General features: G+C 54.8%; 1 protein-coding gene across 12 annotated transcripts in view; it reads left to right on the top strand.

Moving 5' to 3' along the window:
- ACOT7 (acyl-CoA thioesterase 7) overlaps positions 1 to 15,653 on the top strand; it is a 108,152-nt gene that overhangs the window by 38,156 nt on the left and 54,343 nt on the right. For 10 of the 12 annotated variants that reach the window (XR_015143327.1, XR_015143328.1, XR_015143329.1 and 7 more), the window contains exon 2: positions 12,992 to 13,109. Coding sequence is in view for 9 of the 12 variants with exons in the window: in XM_086344214.1 (XP_086200340.1) it covers positions 12,992 to 13,109 (118 nt within the window). In the remaining 3 variants the exon portion in view is untranslated. Of the gene's footprint in view, positions 1 to 916; positions 1,020 to 2,690; positions 2,864 to 12,991; positions 13,110 to 15,653 lie in introns of those variants that run through there. The other 2 variants (XM_086344215.1, XM_086344221.1) reach the window with 2 other exon arrangements.

Genomic DNA, 15,653 nt, shown 5'->3' with positions numbered 1-15,653 from the left:
ATACTGAAGTGGTTTGCCATTTCCTTCTCCAGTGGACCGCATTTTGTTAGATCTCTCCCCATGACCCGCCCATCTTGGGTTGCCCCACAAGCATGGCTTAGTTTCATTGAGTTAGACAAGGCTGTGGTCCTAGTGTGATTAGATTTAGTTTTCTATGAGTATGGTTTCAGTGTGTCTGCCCTCTGATGCCCTCTTGCAACACCTACCGTCTTACTTGGGTTTCTCTTACCTTGGGCGTGGAGTATCTCTTGACGGCTGCTCCAGCAAAGCGCAGCCTCTGCTCCTTACCTTGGACGAGGGGTATCTCCTCACCGCCGCCCTTCCTGACCTTCAACGTGGGATAGCTCCTCTAGGCCCTCCTGTGCCTGCGCAGCCACGGCTCCTTGGGCGTGGGGTTGGTCCTCCTGGCCACCGCCCCTGGCCTTGGGCATGGGCGCGTGGGGTAGCTCCTCCTGGAGCCGCCCCTGACCTCGGACGTGGGGTAGCTCCTCTCTGCCACGCTTAGTGCGCCGGTCGCAGCCGCCTGCGCTTAGTCAAGGAGGAAAAAAAAAAAGTCAAGGAGGGAGTCCCTTGGCCACCCAGTGGTTAGGACACAGCACTTTCACTACCGAGGGTCTAGGTTCAACCCCTAGTTGGGGAACTAAGATTCTTCAAACCTGATGACACAACCAAAAAACTTAAAACACAAAAATTTGAACAAAAGAAGCTCAGGGAACCTGCAGTATTTGGAGTGTTGGGATGGGCTTCTGGGCACCGCCCCTTATCTGGGGAGGGGGGTGCCCGCCACGTGGAGAGGGATGCCACGGTTGCTTAGGGAGGCAGCGATGCTCCTACGCAGGACTGGCTGAGTCCAAAGGGCACCGCTGTAGGCCAGGGAGCCCTCTCTAAGCCCCATCTGGTTGTGGCTTCAGGAGGGACCGTGGGGCTGCGGACGCCATGCTCTTGCTCCGGCGAGCTGTACCCCTCTCAGCCTTCCGGAGGCGCACTGACCAGGCCCGACTCAGGGAGAAGGCCAGGCTGTGAGTTGGGAGCCATGGGGAAACTGTGGGGCAGCTGGCGTGGGGGTGTCTGGGGGACCCTGGCCCGAGCACCAGGGCAGGTGGGACTGGCAGGTCTCGGCATGTGGCTCCAGAGGCCAGGGCTGGAGTGGACATCTGGGGCCTTGGGGCCTTCTTTCCAACCTGAGGTTGAGAGAGGGACTAGAACAGACCGAGCGTGTGGGGCTCCCAGAACCTCTGAGGTGGTTCGTGTCCTGAGCGGCCTGTGGCCCAGGGGAGGGAAAGTGGGGAGGGCCAGAGGAGGGGGTCCCAGCTGACCTGAGGGGACCAGGGCCCTGGGTAGGTGGAGTTGGGATGACGTCTGTCCACTCTGCATCCCCCAGGTCAGCTCAGCGTCTGCCACACATGCCCAGTGTGGGACCTGGCGGTGAGCAGGTTGGCCCGGCCTTGCCAGACAGGACCTGTTTCAGGGGTTGCGGGCAGATCTTGATGTGCCGTTGTAGCAGCCACAGGGCTAGGGGAGGTCTGCGGTCCTGGCCGGGACCTGTCAGGCTGTATGGGTGGGGAGGCTCATGGGAGAAGTTTTGTCCCAGACTCAGCCCTGACTCCGCTCCAGGCAGATGCTGTGGGTGTGGTGGGCAGGCCCCTCACCTGCCTGCCAGGTCCAGGCTCCGGGCATCCTGATGGCCCCGCTGAGGGTAGCCTTGCCACTTCCTCCCGGGCTGGGTGCCTGCCTCCCTGTGGAACCGGGGGCTGTGGTGCTGGTCAGGCTGGGATGTTCTTAATCAGTTTGGAATGTTCTTTCTCTTTTTTGCATAAAGATGGGGCCACTAGTGCCTTTAGTGAGAATCCATCCATATATTAGGAAGGCCCCCGGGAAGGAGCCAGGGGCACTTGGCCTCTGACAGGGGGTCTCTGTGGGCCCAAGTGGCAGGCTGCCTTTACCAAGCCCCATCAGGGCCGTGTCCTGACTTGACCTCTTAACAACAAAGTCTGTGCAAGTTAGCTGGACAGGTGCCTGGGAGCCCAGCCAGGATGACAGTTTTTAGGAAGGATGCCCTTGAGTGGGTGGGTTCATTCATTCATGCCGCCCATCATGGTGCCTGGGTGACCATGGCTCTGCAGGGATGGCTTTGGGTCTGGGTGACACTCAGGACATGTCCAGCCTCCTCTCCCCTGGCTGCTGCTTCGCCTCAGCACCAGGACCTCTCTGCCAGCTGGTCCTCTTCCCCCAGACCTAGTGGGGGGAGACAGTAGAAGCCAGTGCACCTGAGCGGGGGGAGGAAGGTCTGTGTGGTGGGGGCAGCAGGTCGGCCAGGAGAGGGCTGAACAGCCATCTGCCTCCCTGCCAGGGTTCAACAGCCCCTACCACTCAGGGTGGGCTTGAGGGACAGGTTTCAGATGCCGTCTCCTCTGCATCTGATGGGACCTCTCCCTCTGTCTCACTTACTCTGGCTCTTGACACCTCCCCCCACCCCACCACCACTTCTGTCTGAGTGTCAGGAAGCTTTGGGTCCAGGCCTGGGGCTTGGCCTTTGTCCCCAGCGCTGACTCAGGAGGGCACCTGTGCCTTTTAGATCTCAGGGCAACAGCAGCAGGAGGGCTAGAAGGTTTCCTTCTCCACTGTTGTTATATACAAGATGAGGTTTCTATGACAACTGGGTTTTGGTAGGGTTCTCAGACTGATGAAATGGCCCCTTCCTGGTTAGATTGGGCAGCCCAGGAAGCCAGGGTGCTTCCTGCCAGGCCAAGGGGTTGGGACCGTCCTTGCAGTGGGAGAGGGCGGGTGAGTCGGCTGCAGCTGCCCTCCTCTCCTCTCTCTGGACCTGGGATGTCCCAGCCCACATGGCTTCCCAGCTGAGCAGGTACTAACCACCGGTTGTGGGACCCCTGCCCCATGTGGGGACCCCTGTGGCAGATGGGGGCAGGTGGTAGGGGGACTTGGCCTCTGTGTGCGACAGACTGGCTGGCTTCAGGCAGCCCGGGGCACCCAGGCCTGGCCCAGGTCTTGCTGACCTTGGAGGTTAAGTGGTTAACTGAAGCCGGGACGGGGACTCTGGCCTCTGAGTATCCACATGGGCTCCTGGTGGGGTCATATCATGGGTGCCTGGGGGAGTTGGCAGTGAGGCTTGGCACTCACCCACCTGGTGCTCACCCACCTGGCTCCAGGGCCCAAGTTGGGACGCTTGCTCCTCTTTGCCTTCTTGCCCAGCTTCTTCTCTTTCTCCTGCCAGAAGATTTCTGCGGTTGGGCCAGGTGCTGCTCACCTTCCTGTCTGCTCAGCTCAGGGTGCTCTGGGTTTTTGGGATCAGTGGGGCTGGGTGGGCCACCTGCCCTGGTTCATTCTCGTGTCCTGCTTTGGGGCCTGGCAGGGTCCCAGGGCCTCTTTGGCGGCCCAGCTGTTTCTCCCCCCTTGCCTCCTCTGGGGTCTTTGGGGGTTGAAGGAGCTTTGCTGGAACCTTCTTAGGCAGCAAATTGGATAGGACAAGCAGTGCCAAACAGCCTTCCGTTGAGCAGAGTCCCCCCAACATAGGAAGATGGGGTGTTCATATGTGCCTGACTCTGGCCTTCAGGGCCCCATGGTAGAGGCTGCCAGGTGTGAACCAGCCCACGTGCCCCCAACCCATGTGGTTCTCCTGGCAGGTGCATGCCCTCAGATGAGCCTGGAGCTCCTTTCTTACCAGCAGTGGCAGTCCCCGCCCCGCCAGCCTCCTCCCTGGCCCGCCTTCGGACTCTCGTTCAGATCCTGCTTTATGGGTTCCCCCGCCGCTGGCACCTTCTCAACTGCCACCTGCAGCTCCAAGGCGGGGGTGGCACTCTGTCCAAAAGTCACTGTCCTGACCCGCCTCTGCTTCTCTGGGTTGAGCCTCATTCAGAAGGGACGGGTCTGGGGAGCTTCTGGCACAATCCGTGAGGTGTGCTTAGAGCTGGCTGCCCTGTGGGAACCCACCTGGACCCTGGCAGCAAGCCCAGTGGTTCTGCCCATGTTTGAGTGCTGGTGGAAACCCCACAGAGGAGTTCACGTGTCCTTAGCTGGACTTGGCACTGCCACCTTCTCCTTCAGACAGTTCTGCTTTCACCGTTGGGTAAAGGAAACAGCCCCCTTGCCTCGCCTCCCCCAGTTCCTGTGGAACTCACGTGGAAGTGTTCCATTTTAGCACTGACATTTTCCTGTCAGAGTTGGAGATGTTGGCCTCATGCTAGGGGGCTGTGGGTAGGGTGAGCAGGGAGCAGTCATCAGTGGAGCTGCCACCAAGGCTGCTGGGGGGCCTGGCCTGGGCTGGCTGGACTGGGGAGCAGGACCTGAGCTTGGCTGCAGGCCATGGGGTCTCAGCCCAGCCGCTCCCTGCTGCCTTCTGGGAGTGGTGCTCAGGCCACTCAGGCAGGGGCCTCAGGCCACATGCTGTCTGGGTTTTTTGGCGTCACTGTAACACATGACCACACCTGGGTGGCTTAAAACCCAGAAATGCATATGTTTCACATCTGGAGGCTGCAAGCCCCATACCGGGGTCGGCAGGGCCACGCTCCCTCTGAAGGCTCTAGGGGGAAGGGCCTTTCTTTGCTTGTCCAGCATCCCGGCTGCAGGCAGTGCCTGTGTGTCTTGTCAAAGCGTCACCTCAGTCTCTACCTCCGTGTCGTGTGGCCTTTTCCCCTGGTGTGTCCAGATTTCCATCTTCTAAGGATACCAGTCATGGGAACATGGCCCTGGTAATAACCTCATCTTAACTTGACCATATTTGCAAACACCTTGGTTCCAAATCAGATCACGGTCACAGGTTCCAGGGTCAGGGCTTCAGCTGATCTGAATTGTGTCAGGGGACACAGTTCAACCCCGTCCAGAGGCTCCAGGTTGGGTGGGGCCTGGCCCAGCCTCCGGGGACCCGGAGGAGCAGAGGGACAGGCCTGCCCTCAGAACACGCAGACGTGTGGGGAGCAGGGTGGCTCCTCCGGCCTCCCCATTGTCCCTTGCCTGCTGTCTGTTCCTGGAATGGCCTCTCCTACTCTGTTCCCCTGCCTTTCTCCCGCCCACAGGAACCAGCAGAGATGGTAGCCTTGCTCTGGTGAGTTCAGAGAAGGCTTTGCTGAGCACCTTTGTTTCAGCTGTGTTTTGAATAAATTTTAAAGACTGTGGATTTATTAATATTTGACATGGTTGACATGGTTTTGTGGGGCTTGCGGGATCTTTGTTCCCCGACCTAGGATCGAACCCACGCTCCCTGCATTGGGAGCAGAGTTTTAACAGCTGGACCACCAGGGAAGTCCTTTGACATGGTTTTAAATTCAGAAAGCACAGAGGCGTCACTGTGACCTTCCTCCAATCGCTGGTTCCCCTCTCAGGGGCAGTGGAAGCTTCTGGTTTCCCGGGCCTCCCACCAAGGGTGGTCTCCACTGGCCTGCAGATATGGTCACCCGTCTCCCATCATTCTGAGCCTTTTCTCATCTAACAGGGCTTCTCCGAGACCCTTCCTCCCTCTTGCTCGAGGCTGTGCACTCTGTGTTGTGTGGGTGTAACTTAATCTAACGAGCCCCTTATTGGTGGATTTAGGGCACGGCCAGCTTTTGCACATAAAACAGCTTTTCAGTGAGTAACCTTGAACACGCTTGGTTTGGTCATGTGTGGAAACATCTCTAGGTTGAATTCCTCTTGGTGGGACGTCTGGCTTAGAGCAGCCCATATATCTGGAGTTTGGGTGGATGATGATAAAGCTGGGTTGCCCTCCGGAATTTTGTGTCTACTTAGGCTCCCCATTCGTCCATGAGTCGCCTTTCTTCATGGAGCAGAGGTGGCATGTTGCCGGGACAGGCTGGTGCAGGTGTTGCTGGGACAGGCTGGTGCAGGTGAGGTGGAGGGAAGATCCAGGTGGGCCCAGCCAGCAGCACTGGCCTGGGCAGGTGCAGCCTAGAGCCCCGAGAGGCAGTGGGAGATAGGCGAGGAAAGTTCCAGATCCCTGAGGGCTTCAGAGGCCTCGCTAGGGAGTTGAATCTTTTCTTTTTTTTTCTGGTTGCCCCATCCCCCCATGGGGGATCTTAGTTCCCTGACCAGGGATCAAACCCATGCCCCCTGCAGTGGAAGTGTGGGGTCTCAACCGCTGGACTGCCAGGGAAGTCCCAGGAGTTGAATTTTTCTCCTGTAGCAGGGGCCCTGGAGGGTCTGGCAGGGCCGTGGACTCCTGCTTAAGAAGAGTGACTCTTGGGGCATCAGGGTAAATGGTGGGCTTCGGCAGGGAGGCAAGACGTAGGCAGAGAAGCCCCTCCATCCGCAGCCCCTGGGTGACTCCTCGCACACCAGCCCCGACTGAGGGTCTCCCAAGGCCACCCTGCCCCCAGGACAGGTCCAGGCTCTGTCCCAGTCCCAGGCCCGTGTGACAAGCTCTTGGCTCCATTCTCCAGCTCGCCCTTCACCCATATTCTCTCCCCCCAGGGGTCACTGGCCGGCTTTGGGGGACCACTGTCTTTTTCTGTACCTGCCGAGCTCTCCCGTCTCTGGGGTCTTCTTCTGAGATACCACCTCTCCTTGGAGCATCCGTCGTGCCCCACCCTCTGTCCCTGGCTCATCTGCTCCCTCTCCCGGAGTTGACCCAGGTGTCACTTCCTCTGAAGTTCTCCTGGTGCCCGGGTAGGGGGCGGCTGCACCATCTGAAAGTGACTCTGTAACCCCGGTGTGTGTGGCTTCCTTCCTGCTCTTGTCATCAGCTTAGTGTTTGCTTCAGAGGTTAGCAGGGAGGAGGCGGTGTCTGCTTTGGTTCCGTGGGCCCATCCCTGGCCAGCTCATCCTGTGGTTTGGAGCAGGAGTGGCTGGAATGGAGGGGGAGGGGTGGTGAGTAACAGGGTGGTGACATTCCAGATGCCACTGCTGGGAGGGCAGGGAGAGAGGAAGATGGTGGAGAGGATCTTGGGGTGCGTAGGCCTGGTCACAGGAGGCAGTGTCCCTGCCACTGGCCAGCTGAGAAGACGTTGGGGATGGGGGTCACAGGAAGGGCTCCCTGGGCCAACTGTCCACTTTTCCCTGGAGCTTCTGGGGTTCAAGGACTGAGAGAGTTGCAGGTTGGCATGGGCAGAGGGGCAGAGAGAGGTGGGAAAGAGAATGGGGCACACAGAGTCCCCCCAGGATGGGGTCAGGCCCACCACCTGCTCTGCCCTCACAGAGCTGGCCTGCGTGGAGGCCATTTCAACAGTCAGGTGCTGCCAGTCAAATTCCAAGAGATTTCACATTAAACTCTGGATTGCCGGCTTCTCTAGAAAACTCAGTTCTTTGGTATCCTCAACTCAAACCCCTGCACGGATGCAGCTGGCCAGCTGTGAGGGCCAATACCACCCAATACCACCCCTTCACCTCCCTGACCAGAGACCAGTGGGCAGTGCCATGTGGCATCGTGTGTGCTCCACTGGGCTGTCTTTGCTTCTTTTCTGATAGAAAAGAGGAAAGCGAAACACTTTCCATATCTGTCTCTTTGCTAAAAATGGGAAAGCCGGAGCTCCACCGAGAGGCTGCACGTTCCCCTGGCTGCCCTGGTCGCTCACACTCCTGCCTGCCTGGAGGTGACACACATGGCGGGAGTTCAGGGGGAAGTGAGTTGAGGAAGACCCTGCCCAGCAGCTCCAGAGCTCTTTGGAGGAAGGAGGGGACAAAGGGAGGGCGGCCAGGTGCAGGACCATAGCCCTGGCTTTGGGGTAGAGGCTGGGATGGAATCACGGTGATGCCCTGGGGGAGGCATCTGATTTGGGGCCCCAGGGAGGGGCTGCCGGACCTGGGCTCTGGCCCTTCTTGTTTGCAGAACTGCAGAGCAGAGGCAGGATCAGGTCCCTGGGGAAGGTTTGCGTCTGCACCATGTGGGTGTCAGCTGGCCTGGGGGCGCTAGGACAGTCCTTGGGCAGGACCTGGGGTGACCAGGACGAGGGGGTGGGGGTGGGCCTAGAGCTCAGTACCCAGGGTCCCCTCCGGAATTAGTGGGATGTTGGTGCTGTGGGGTCCGTCCGGACCCTCAGTGTCGCAGGGTGGCTCCAGGCTCTGTCCCGTGTCCTCGTGTCTCAGAGGTGTGTCCTCCCCGGCCTCTCCCTCCTCAGGCCCTCCCGGATGTGAGCACTTCCTCCTTGGCCTTGGGGCCCTCTGTTTGCTCTTCCTGGCTCTGAGCCAGCCCGGCATACACAGCCCCACTTTGCAAACAGGCAGAAATACGTCAGGCTCCCCAGAGGCGATCTCTGGTGCTCCTGGGGAAGGCTGTGTGGTGTAGAATCGTTTCAGTCCTCCCCTGTCTGGACCCCTGCCTGGCCCTTAGGCCTGTGAGTAGAGGTGGACCATCCCGTCTTTACTAAGTTGAAAACAAATTCAAAGGAAAGAGTTTGATATTGTAATGTTGTTTGATAGAGGTTGTTTTGTTATTTGAATTGGCTACCTCTTAAACTTAAAAAAAAGAGCTTAGTAGTATAAGCAGGAATTTTTAAAACTCAAAACATTAAAAATATTTTCTATAACATTTTTTAATAGAGGTTACTTTTTGAGCAGTTTTTGTTTTTGCTGGAGCCTAGTTCCCCACAGTGAAAGCAGTCCGAACCCCTGGACGCCAGGGAAGTCCTCAGAGCAGCTTTAGTTTCACAGCAAAACGGAGAAGAAAGTGCAAAGGCTCCCCACATGCCCTCTGCCCTACATGCACAGCCTCAGCCTTTATCAGCAGCCCCAACAGAGAGGTGCATCTGTCGCAGCCGATGAACCCACATTCTTTATGAACCCATAAAGAATCTGCCTGCAATGCAGGACACTGCAGTTTGATTCCCGGGTCGGGAAGATCCCAGGGAGAAGGGAATGGCTACACACTCCAGTATTCTTGGGCTTCCCCTGTGGCTCAGATGTTAAAGAATCTACCTGCAATGTGGGAGACCTGGGTTCAATCCCTGTGTTGGGAAGATCCCCTGGAGGTGGGCATTCTTGCCTGGAGAATCCTCATGGACAGAGAAGCCTGGTGGGCTACAGCCCATGGGGTCACAAAGAGCTGGACACGACTGAGTGACTAAGCACACACCCCTGCATTGGCACATGAATTTAACCACTGGACTACCAGGCAAGTCCAAACATGGACTTTTAAAAATTGTCTCATAGTTTTGCCTTTTCTAGTGGTAGCTTATGGTGAATGGTGTCAGATTCGTGATCTCTGAAGGAGAAAATTTCGCTTTGGGATCATAGACGCGGCTTCAGTCACTCAAGAGCTTCATGCAGCAAAAGTATTATTATTAAAGTAACAAGGGATAGAGAAATCTTCTGACACAGACACCAGAAGGAGGCAGAAGAGTGCGCCCCTACTAGTCTTAGCAAGACCTTATATACTTTATCAATTGGTTACTAGCAATAGATCCGAAGAATGCCTCAAGGTTGTTAAGGTCTTACAAGACCCACTCACACAACATACATCTTAACAAGGTTAGCCAGAAGGAATGGGTTCCTGTTAAGAAGAAACAAGTCCTCGAGCAAGATACATTGATGTTATATGATCATTAGTACACAGTTTAAGGAAAAACATACCCTTCAGTTCAGTTCAGTTGCTCAGTGGTGTCCGACTGTTTGCGACCCCATGGACTGCAGCATGCCAGGCCTCCCTGTCCATCACCATCTTCCAGAGTTTACTCACACTCATGTCCATTGAGTTAGTGATGCCATCCAACCATCTCATCCTCTGTCATTCCCTTCTCCTCCCACCTTCAATCTTTCCTAGCATCTGGGTCTTTTCAAATGAGTCAATTCTTTGCATCAGGTGGCCAAAGTATTGGAACTTCAGCTTCAGCATCAGTCCTTCCAATGAATATTCAGGACTGATCTCCTTTAGAATGGACTGGTTGGATCTCCTTGCAGTCCAAGGGACTCTCAAGAGTCTTCTTCAACACCACAGTTCAGAAGCATCAATTCTTCGGTGCTCAGCTTTCTTTATAGTTCAACTCTCACATCCATATATGACTTTTAGAAAAACCATAGCTTTGAGTAGATGGACCTTTGTTGGCAAAGTAATATCTCTGCTTTTAATAAGCTGTCTAGGTTTGTCATAACTTTTCTTCCAAGGACCAAGCATCTTTTAATTTCGCCATCTACAGTGATCATAGAACCCAAGAAAATAAAGTCTGTTATTGTTTCCATTTCCCCCCACCCATCTATTTGCCATGAAGTGATGGGACTGGATGCCATGATTTTAGTTTTTTGAGTGTTGAGTTTTAAGCCAGCTTTTTCACTCTTCTTTCACCTTCATCAGGAGGCTCTTTAATCACCTTCATCATGAGACACCCACATACCACATCTACTTCACCTGCTTCATCCATCCGTGAGTGGGCAAGTAGGTTGTTTCATGTCTTGGCTACTGTAAATAATGCCACAGTGAACGTGGGGGTGAAGATACCTTTTTTAAAATATGTTTTTGGCTGCCTTGGGCCCTTTGTTGCAGTGCTCAGGCTTCTTGTTCTGGTGCTTGGGCTCTCTAGTTATGGCGCATGGGCTTAGTTGCCCTTTGGCAAATGGGGTCTAAGTTCCCCGACCAGGGATTGAGCCCAGGTATGCACTGAAAGGCAAATTCTTAACCACTGGACTGCCAGGGAAGTCCCATAGATATCTCTTTGAGATGGTGATTTCATTTCCTTCTGATGAGTACCCAGAAGTGGGATTGCTAGTTAATATGGTAGTTGGAGTCTGAATTTTTTGAGGCATCTCCATGCTGTTTTCCACAGGGGCTGTACCAATTTACATTCCCATCAGCAGTGCCCAAGGGTTCTCTTTTCTCCACATCCTTGCCAACACATGTTTCCTGTCTTTTTGATAACAGTTGTTCTGACAGATGCGAGGTGGGATCTGATTGTGGTTTTGGTTTGCGTTCCCCTGATGGTTAACGGGACTTCCCAAGCGGCGCTAGTGCTAAAGAGCCTGGCTGCGAATGCAGGAGACGTAAGTGACACGGGTTTGATCTGTGGGTCGACAAGATCCCCTGGAGAAGGGTATGGCAGCCCTCTCCAGTTTTCTTGCCTGAAGAATCCCGTGGACAGAGGAGCCTAGTGGCCTCCAGTCCATGGGGTCGCACAGAGTTGGACACAACTGAGTGACTTGGCAACAGATGGTTAATGATGTTGAGTATCTTTTCACGGGCCTGTTGGCCATCAGTATGTCTTGTTTGGGAAAATGTCCATTCCAGTCCTCTGCCCATTTTTTAACTGGATTGTTTTGCTCTTGAATTTTATGAGTTCTTTGTGTACTTTGGATATTAATGCTTTATCGGATACATGATTTGCAGATACTTTCTCACATCCCACAGGTTATCTTTTCATTTGACTGATGACTTCCTTTGCTGTGCAGGAATCTTTTAATTTGATGTAGTCTACTTACGTATTTTTTCCTTCTTTACCCTTTGTTTTTGATGTCAAATCGAAAAAATCATTGCTACGGCCTAACGTCTTTTCCTAGGAGTTTTCTGGCTTTGGGTCTTATGTTCAAGTTTTTAATCTATTTTGAGTTGATTCAAAAATCTTTTAAAATGAGCATTTGAGAAGCCAAATGAGGCTCCTTTCCTGTGCTCTGGGGGTTCCCCTGGCCACTGCCTGGGCGACCGTGGCTGCTGCCCTTGAGCCAGTGATGCAGGTGAGAAGTAGGGGTCCTGAATGCCCCCTAGGCTGAAGGGGTGACTTTGGGGGTGGGCGACAGGTCCAGACAGCCTTTGGTCTCCCCAGAAAATGGCACTGGTGACTGAATGCTGAAGGCTCCAGCCCTCCTGCGGCTTCTGACTGGTGCTTAGAGAAGGAGGAAGCAGTGCTGATGAGTGTGTATGTTGCTGACTGTGTGCCAGGCTCCTTATCTGTGCCATCTCGTGGTTCAGTCTTTCCCATAGTCAAGTGTGGTAGCGCTGTTGTTCCTCTTTTACGGATGAGAATGTAAAGGTGGCTGGGTTTTGGCAGCTTGCTCAGGTCACCCAGCCAGTAAGACTGGGAGTCGGGAACCATCTCTGAGGTTGCCTGGCTTAGGCTCCAAGTCTGGAAGGAGCCAGATCGGGAGGGCAGTGGAGCTCCATGGCCCAGAGTGGGGGGTCCAGCCTCTAGGGCCACGCTGGCCAGCAGACTGGAGCAGGGTGTGTGTGCCCGGGTGATGCCAGGCACCCAGAAACTGCACACTAGCTCAGTGCCTGGTACCCACCTCAGGGCCTGAGGCTAGTGGAGACAGAGTTCATCAGCCAGACAGATAGGTGTCTGGGAGAGGGCCAAGCTCCATGGGGTTGCCCAAGGTAGGAGCACCAGGCTGGCTTTCTGGGACTCCAGGGATTTCATAGGGCTTCCCTGCTGCTGACCTCTGCAAAGACATGGCTTTTCCTCTGGGGGAAATGGGGTGATTTCAGTACCCCCTGACCTTGGGGAGTTCCCCGCTCTCAACTCCAGGGAACCCACCCCTCGGGCGCTCTCTTGGAGCCCTGGGGGCAGGCAGCAATCAGGTTTTGTCTTGCCGGGAAGGTCTGGATGCTGTGATTTGTTTGCAGTTCTCAATATCTGTGGCCACAGGAGGCCAGCTCCTCTGGGACTCCTGACAGAGACGGTAGTCCTGGGAATGTGTGCTTTCTCCAAGGGATCATAGCTGTGTCCTTGCTCATTCAGCTCTGCGGGTCACTGCGGGTCCTGGGAGCCAGGAGGGGCAGGCGCACTGAGCACCCCACGGCCGGGCTGCCTCGATGTCACAGTCACGGCCTTTGCGGAAGGTCCTTGCAAAGGACCTCCCTTCCTGCCAGGGCAGGGGCCTTCTCCCACTGGCAGGCTAGGTGCCTGGACCCCAGGGCAGGAAGGTCCCCCTCTGCCCTTCCTCCCAGTGGCAACACGACCCTGCAGCCCCTTGTCTGGCTGTCAGGTCAGATCAGCACCCCACGGTGAGTGGGGGTCCTTTTCCTTCTCTGGGAGCCATCAGGCCTTTGGAGGGCCGTCTCCCTGGGGTCACTGCTGTTCATGAGTGACATCCTGCCAGAGGCTTATCCTGCCTCTTCTCCCCCCAGGATCATGCGGCCGGATGACGCCAACGTGGCCGGCAATGTGCACGGAGGGACTGTCCTGAAGATGATCGAGGAAGCAGGAGCCATCATCAGCACCCGGCACTGCAACAGCCAGAACGGGGTAGGTGTCTGGGGACCCTCTGCCAGCCTGGCCAGGTCTCTGGGAGATCCAGGCAGTCCCCTCCGGCCGTGTTGTACTCTCTGGGGTCAGGGCAAGAGTCTGGGTGGGGCCTGGGCCTGGAGCCTGCCCCTCCCTCTTCCTTGAGCCTTGGGGGCATCTGGAAGCCCTGGCCCTGGACCAGGGACCCCTTGGATTGGCACTTGGTTTGGGGCTCATTGAAGGGAGGCTGGGTACCCCCAGAAACTAAGCTGAGAGACACCTTTTCAGCCCCTCTCCCTGCGTGTGGGGTGAGTCGTGGCTTCCTGAGTCCGAGAGGCCCCAGCCTCTCAGAGCCTGTGTGGGCGGCAGTTAATCCTGGGTGTCACATTGCCTGCACCCGGATCTGTCCCCTGCTCGACCCATCCTGGGTCCACTGGCAAGTCTGGGGGCTCTTCCCTTGGTGGCTCCTGGGCTGCAGGGCCCGCAGGCCTGCACCAGCTCCTGCCGTGGTGCCTGCTCTCCACCCGCTGCCCAGACAGAGGCAGACTTGCAGATTGAGGGCTTCAGGGCAGCTGCTGGGCATGCAGCCTGCCGGGTCCTGCCCGGCCCCCAGCTCTGTGGGGTCCCAACATTCTCTGAAGCCCGCCCTCGGGATCCTATGGGCCTCAGCCAGCCACCTGCTGTGCCCCTGTCCTCCAGTTCCACACTCATGTGGGCTGTGTGTATATGTGCATGGGTGTGCACCACTGTAAGGGTGCATGCGTGCAGAATGAACCAGGCTGGGGTAAGTGTTGGGGGTGGATGTGGGCCTGGGGGCCTCAGTATGGGGAGGAGTAGGGTGGGTTGCGTAAGACCGTGCTGTGAGGGAGGGGCTCTCCTGCCTGCTGAGAGTTTAGATTGATTCAGCGCCCTTGACGTTCTGGGGCTAACCCGTCACATTCAGAGAGTGCCCTCTGGTGGCTATGAGGAAGATAGGCCTGGGCCTGAAGGTCCGGGGCCGAGGTGGGGGCCAAGCCCCTGAGAGAGACTTTGAGGGTCCATGCCAAGCCTGGCAGGAAAGGCTGGATGTAGAAAAGGAAAAGCCCCAGGACTTGGAGTGAGGGAGTAGGGGCTCAGGAGGCTGTGTGTTGTTCAGTTGCTCAGTTGTGTCTGACTCTTTGCAACCCCATGGACCACACCACGCCAAGCTTCCCTGTCCTTCACCATCTCCCGAAGCTTGCTCAAACTCGTGTCCAGTGAGTTGATAATGCCATCCAACCATCTCATCCTCTGTCGCCCCTTCTCCTGCCGTCAATCTTTTCCATCATGAGGGTCTTTTCCAATGGCTTGGCTGTTTGCATCAACTGGCCATATTGGAGCTTCAGCTTCAACATCAGTCCTTCTAGTGAATATTCAGGATTGATTTCCTTTAGAATTGACTGGTTTGATCTCCTTGCTGTCCAAGGGATTCTCAAGAGTCTTCTCCAGCACCGCAGTTCGAAAGCATCAGTTCCTTGGTGTGCAGCTTTCTTTATGGTCCAACTCTCACGTATGACTACTGGAAAAATCATAGCTTTGACTAGATGGACCTTTGTCAGCAAAGTGATGTCTCTGCTTTTTATTAGTCATAGCTTTTCTTCCAAGGAGCAAGTGACTTTTAATTTCTTGGCTGCAGTCACTGTCTGCAGTGTTTTTGGAGCCCAAGAAAATAAAGTCTGTCATTATTTCCACTTTTCCCCCATCTGTTTGCCGTGAAGTGATAGGACCGGATGCCATGGTCTTCATCTTTCGAATGTTGAGTTTTAAGTCAGCTTTTTCACTCTCCTTTTTCACCTTTATCAAGAGGCTCTTTAGATCCTCTTTGGCTTTCTGTCATTAAGGTGGTGTCATCTGCATATCTGAGGTTATTGATATTTCTCCAGGCAATCTTGATTCCAGCTTGTGCTTCATCCAGTATGGCATTTTGCATGATGTACTCTGCATATAAGTTAAATACTCAGGGTGACAATATACAGCCTTGACGTACTCCTTTCCCAATTTGGAACCAGTCCATTGTTCCATCTCCTGTTCTAACTGTTGCTTCTTGACCTGCACACAGGGTTTCTCAGGAGGTGGTCTGGTACTCTCATCTCTTTAAGAATTTTCCAAGTTTGTTGTGATCTACACAGTCAGAGGCTTTAGCATAGTCAGTGAAGCAGAAGTAGATGTTTTTCTGGAACTCTCTTGCTTTTTCTGTGATCCAGTAGATGTTGGCAATTTGATTTCTGGTTCCTCTGCCTTTTCTAAATCCAGCTTATACACCTGGAAGTTCTCAGTTCACATACTGTTGAAGCCTAGCTTGAAGGATTTTGAGCATTATCTTGCTAGCATATAAAATTAATGCAATTGTGTGGTAGTTTGAATATTTTTAGGCATTGTCCTTCTTTGCGATTGGGATGAATACTGATCTCCAGTTCTGTGGCCACTGCTGAGTTTTCCAAATTTGCTGGCATATTGAGTGCAGCACTTTCACAGCATCATCTTTTAGGATTTGAAATAGCTCAGCTGGAATTTGATCATCTCCCTTGACTTTGTTTGTAGTAATGT

The sequence above is a fragment of the Bos grunniens genome, chromosome 16 (genome assembly GCF_055505025.1).
Source record: "Bos grunniens cultivar Pamir isolate PY7600 chromosome 16, Bosgru_T2T1.0, whole genome shotgun sequence".
In the NCBI taxonomy this organism is placed as follows: Eukaryota; Metazoa; Chordata; class Mammalia; order Artiodactyla; family Bovidae; genus Bos; species Bos grunniens.
This window is presented reverse-complemented; position numbering and strand designations above follow the sequence as displayed.